Source organism: Alosa sapidissima, chromosome 11, assembly GCF_018492685.1.
Source record: "Alosa sapidissima isolate fAloSap1 chromosome 11, fAloSap1.pri, whole genome shotgun sequence".
Lineage (NCBI taxonomy): Eukaryota > Metazoa > Chordata > Actinopteri > Clupeiformes > Clupeidae > Alosa > Alosa sapidissima.
In genome coordinates this window covers 12,890,436-12,896,493 of record NC_055967.1, presented here as the reverse complement: position 1 = coordinate 12,896,493, position 6,058 = coordinate 12,890,436, and the positions used below count along the sequence as shown (strand labels likewise).

Sequence of the window (6,058 nt, the reverse complement as noted above, 5' to 3'; positions counted from 1 at the left end):
TCACCACTGAATCCCCAAGCCAGACATAGATGACTCTCACATCACACGCAGCTGAGAAAGAGGCGCAGCCCTGACAAAGACACTCTGATTTGTGGAGTGTGTCAGAGAGAGCATGCATGAGAGCGTGAATGTGTGTGTGTGTGTTTGTGTGTGTGTGTGTGTATGTGTTGCTGCTTACATCTACGTTTTCTTTTGAACAGTCTCACAGAGCAAGCTATGACTTCATCAATTTAGATAGTGTCTACATGTCTGGAGACAACTTGCTGAAATTTTAGAAGTGGACTGCGGCAAAATCTTTCACCTACAAGACTTTTGCCAGAGGCGTTCCCTGTGAAACCAGCGCTGCCACTTCTGCCTGTTTGAGTCACTGCCCTTCACCTCCGCCTGCTGGATTGGCTCATAAATTTCAGTTTAAAAAGAAATAAGTAAAAGATTTTAGTTCATATTTTTTACACTTAAGCCAAATTTCCATTGTCATATCATATTCCTGTCGAAGACTAATATTAACTACCACTGTATGAAAAGACAGACAGGATTTTTAAATAAATGAATTCAATGTGCTGTTGGAAAAACTCACTTTAATACTGCAAATAATCCCAACTACTAAAGGATTACTAGATATACAGTAGATATGAAACAGTACATCTCTGTCTCACTATCACAGATAATGCAAAACAAAATACAAAATACAATAAAATACAAAATAAATTAAAATGTGTTCTAAAATGTCCCATACCATGAATATGCCAAATCACTCTAAACATACAATGACACTCTTTGCAGACTACTCTGTCTATTTAACACATTTGGATGACTGAGAATAGATAAATGGACTGACTTTCTGTCAGTTATCAGACGTCTCTTGACTAGTAGAGCGACATGTTTTACACCTGTGTGTATTCTTTACTGTGATGTCAGTACCATCTGGCGTAGTGATCACATACTGTAGCTCAATAGATTCCTTGTAATAACAGTAAGTACAGTTATTTGTGTGGCCTTTTGTGTTGAGTTTCTCTTACATCATTTCTCTTCTTCTCTGTCTCCTTCTATGCAGTCACATGACATTCAAGTCACACAGAGAGAGGCCAGTGCATCACCAGATAGGTAACTCTACCCCAAATAATCCATCAGGAAGAAATCGTACCCTGAGCTGACCATCTGTGTGTGTCCACCACACAGTCACAATGAACTCCAATCACCTGCAGCTACAAAAGACCCTGTCATGGTCTGCACATCACCGGACAGAACACAGCCGAGATGAGTGCACCTTACAGCCAGAAGTGTCTGGTAAACAGAACACAGAGACTTGCTATAATGTGCAAGATACTGAGACGTGTCCTCTCAAACAATCCCCTTCTCCTCCACTGCCATTGTTCATGCAAGCTATCGCATGCCTCTGTATGTATTGGGTTTAAATAGATGATGTTTTTTGGCTGGGCTGGCACACTGCAGGCTGTAGGCACCAAGGCTCTGCTGACAGCCTAATTACACAACTCCACTGAAGTGGACTGTGGTATATCAGATATCATTAGAACTATCTGGCACTAGGCCTTGTATGAATACTGGAGTATAGTATTTGTTCTGCCCTTAAGGTTGCCATATTTACCAAAACATAGACAAAAAAACAGGCTAAAAGAAGGCAAAATATGTTGGTTTCTCGAAGATTGAAAAGAGGACTAGTTTACTGATGGGAGCCCTCATATAGTGTTAGGCCTGAAAAGTTCTCAAAGACAAGTGATTGGAGATTCAGATTGATGAAGTCATGCGGTGATGACTTCCCATTGGTTAACATCTCATGTTTTCCTTCAGAGAACCAAAGTTAAATATTCATAACTATACATTTTCCCACCACGTTTTTACTAAAAAAAAATATCTACATGCCATGTTAGAGGTCTGAGCTTCACTGAAGTTAAAGGTGAGATGTCTGCTTTTTCCTTCAGTAAGTGCTGAGTGGCATGATGTGAGAAGGACCAGTATGATGGGGAGGTCCTCAGCTCCCGGGGGAAGTCCCCTGACTGGACGTGTGAGTGGGGAGCTTCAGGACGGGGAGTGGGCACGGGCCTGAGACAGGGGCGGAGTGTCCAGCTCCATGTTCAGATGGCCTTGGCTCCGCGAGCGAGACATCAGCAGAGAGGAGAAATGGGTGTACCTCTGGGCTCGCCTTCCTCTTGACCACTTCCCACCTGAGGAGGTGGAGGTGTGACAGTAACAATATAAAGGCACACCAGAGCATCATGCTTAGCTAAAATAGATGATTTACTGGACATTAATCCTAAAACATGGAAACATATAGATGTACAGCATTAACAGCTGTTGCAGGCAAGCTCACCTGACTGAGAGCCTGGCTTATTGAAGACATCCGTGCTGCCAGTCCAGTAATGCACCGCCATTTTCCCATGGTAGTCTCTGATGTTGGCCTTGGCATCTAATACAAGCACAAATGGCTCTCTGACACTTCCCATTAATTAGACAAGATTAAAACATAGGATGCATGCTAAACAAAAAGCTAAATAGCTACTTAAGTGGCTACCTTCAGTGCAAAATACAATATGGCATTTATATGTATTAAACTCAAGAGAGTGCTCCAACAGCTAAGCAAGATAATTATCCTCCGAGCTAGTGGCTGTGGGATGCTGAAGTGCTGGCATATTAGATTTTCATCTCGTTTTCATGGTGTGACAGCTGTTCCTTAATTCTGTGAGCATTAGGGTGTTCATAGTATTATCCGGTGCTGGGTTCCCATAGACACACAGCCATTATGTGGGTCATTAAAGACATGAATGAGCTTTTAATGCCACCCACTCTCTCTAACAATGGCACTGCATCGGACACAGACCTGTGATCTACAGCTTGGTGATACAGATTTTTTTCCGGGGTAAAACAGAACCTGGTGCTGAAATAAAAAAAATGCAAAACACAATGCTCATACACCCTGTTATTTTCTTAACTAGTCTACAGCTGTATTTAGCTAACAACATATTTAAAATACTAAATATAAGTGTTAAAATTGTCATTTGTCAAGTATCACAATGAACACTAAGACATGAAGAACACAAATACAAAGGCAGCCACCCACCCAAATATATTTACGCCCCCCAAACCCACACACAGTAGAGGAGTGTTCCTCCTCTCTCTCTCTCTCTCTCATATTGCAGTAATGACCACCATGACGAGTATGAGAAACAAACGGTCCTGGTACTTTAAATTAATAAATGTATCCCCACCATTGTCATGTCCACCATTGGGGAGTCATTAAAAGTAATATAGTGCGGGTTTGTGGCGGGTGAGGGACTGGCCAGCCTGTCTGTCCTGTGTTCCTGGCACTGTTAATCACTGTGGTCCGACTGAAGCCATATGGACAGGTGCTGCTCAGGGACCAGCTCTTATACCTGGGTGGTTAATTAAGAGCTGGCTGCCAGGCCACTTGGAGCTCAAATCCCCCACCAAACCCCCCGACCAGGGGCCTCTAAGCGCTGGGGAGCCACTAGGGAGAGGCTGAGAAGTGGTGGGATAATTATTTCAGATAACACAGAATGGATGAGGGTGAACTGTGCATTTGAAAGCAGGGCAGCTGTAGAAAGTGGGAGAGCGAGGAAGAACAGCCTTTAGTAATAAAGGTCAACGTCCTCTGTTTTTATTTGAAGTGTCAGCAGCCTGTGATGCCTTTTCAGAGTGAGTGACAACTGAATGCATTTTTATAAATACATTTTACATTCAGACATGCAGTATTAGCATCTGCCTCTTGTGCAGCCAAGTGAATCTGGAAATAGGACTGAGTTCAGGGCCGTGAGGTTGGAGTTTTTTTAACTGATGAAATATGCCATTTACTATTTCTACATTTTATAACAATGGAATGCTCTGCAATAAAATGGAATGATCTGCAATAAAAATTAAATTATAAAGTGACACATCAAAATAGTCATAGTACCCTATTATTTATGGCCATATTTTAAACTGTTGATATTGCTGCCCTGGTTATACCTACATGTTCAAGTAGAAAACATAATCTTGTATCAATTATGAAAATCCATTCAGAAGGTAGCTTCTGTTTATAATCAAACCAAAAGCAATATTTTGCAAAAAGAAAGCTGTATTTACAAATGCATACATTATTATTTGCATTCAGCGTTAGGTCATCTGCACAGTCTATCTAAACAACAGTACTGGTGGGACTATAGTAGGTATAGTGTCATGTAATTGCTACGTTTCAGAGTCCAACGCTTACTGCTTTGGAGCTAGAGTAATGCCCACTGGCTCAACTATTTCATCTGCTCCCTCATGTTATATGAACACTCACCCTGTTCTCTAGGGTCAGTCCAAAACATTACTATAGCACTACTACAAACAACAATGACAACATCGACAACAATGTCACAATAAAAATAATAATGATAATATTATAAATAACAATAATAATAGTGTTAATGTTTGTTAAAACATCCTGGTTAATTTGGATGTCGTCATGCAATACCAGATTCCTTACAACTGTACACTGTCCATCTTTACTGATGTGTCTTTAGAATAGCAAGGACAAATAAAATAGTCTAGTCCACAAATGTCCAGAGACAGATTAACAGGCATCAAATCCTCCAATGCATCAGCTTCTATGACTGGGGCAGCCAATCACATTATCCTCCACCACAAGCTACCACAAGCTACTTTGCCCCAATTGTGTTTACAATATATAATTTATGTTATATCAACATTCTCTGTAATCTGTGTAATCCCCTAATGTGGCCATCCCCAGGACCTGCTTTCAACATGTCAAAAGCCTGGCTACATAAAGCAGTAAGAAAACCTGTAACCGGACAGACATCCCTGTCTGCCCATTCTTTTGTGTGTGGGCTACAAATTCACAATACTTGCAGCATGTTCAAATTACATGTAAATGCTTTATAAAGAAAATCGAATCCATATTCCAGCTGCACTTCAGATTATGTCTTTAATTGTCTAATTGTTGAACTTTGATTCAAGGGTCTAATTCTAAAATTCTAAGGAGGGTAGCCTACTATTTGTGGTGTGGCTGTGGAATATAAGAAAGGATTATTTTAGGCATCACCACCTGAACATATCCCCCAATTTAATTATAACTGTTTGTGTGGTTATAATTACAACATAACTACATTATAGAAAGTGTTACCGTTATAACATTGTTAATATATCACATTATAGTATAGTAATAACTATAACAATTTAAATGAGTTAATTGCAATTGAGTGGTAAAGCTGTAGTAGTAGTGCTTCCTGTAGGAGTAAGAGTCAAGGCAACTAACACTACAGACTCGTATCGTATCTAATACACTGCTACATGTGCAAGACTGTTCTCTGTTTATGGTGCACTGCAAAAATGCCTGATGCATACGCAATCTGTAACTAAACATTAAACATCTGGCCCATCGCTCTGTCATCAGCAGCCTACTGCCATGTTGACACACTGGTCAATTAGTCAACAGTAAGCAGTGTGTGGGGGTGCCAGCGTGATGGGGTTCTGCCCTGGCACAGCTTCACTCAGCAGAGTGACTGAGTGCAAGTTCCCACAGCTCAATCAATTAGGCTGAGACAACATGAGCAGCATCTGACAAATGGCTGGGAGATGTCTGTAATTAGCCACATTCACATGTTCAACAGAGAGAGGAGTTAACTGTGAAAAGCTCATGCTAAAACTTACCCAATTTCCATGATTGTCTTTAACTAATTTAAACTTTTCGGCTACGTATCATGAATCTAAAAGCTTAGTATTACATTCATATAATAACTAGCCTATATAAATATTCAAGTGTTGTTGTAGTTGTTGTTGTTGTTGTTGTTGTTGTTGTTGTTGTTGTTAGTTGCTGTAGAAGTGGTAGTAGTGGTAGCATTTAACTTTCAATCTAAATATGATGGCTAAGAGTAATATTTACGTTATGTCATCAAGTCAAAGAGACTGTAAGCAATGTAAGCGATTCCAATCCCTTCCAGAGCAGTCCCCTTCTGCTAGTGTCCACCCCCTTTAACTCATTGTGCAGTATAAACATAAAATTATTATCAGGCGTTTTTAATCTCTAGATTGGTTAACATAG

The 6,058-nt window shown here is 40.4% G+C and overlaps 1 protein-coding gene across 1 annotated transcript in view; it reads right to left on the bottom strand.

The window, feature by feature from the left end:
- Positions 1-600: 600 nt before the first annotated feature.
- Positions 601-6,058, bottom strand: part of LOC121723943 — a 56,228-nt gene continuing 50,770 nt past the window's right edge. Inside the window, exons 13-14 of the mRNA XM_042110186.1 lie at positions 2,330-2,425; positions 601-2,183 (exon numbers count right to left, since the gene is read on the bottom strand). Coding sequence (XP_041966120.1) covers positions 2,038-2,183; positions 2,330-2,425 — 242 coding nt within the window. The 3' untranslated portion in view covers positions 601-2,037. The remainder of the gene's footprint in view (positions 2,184-2,329; positions 2,426-6,058) is intronic.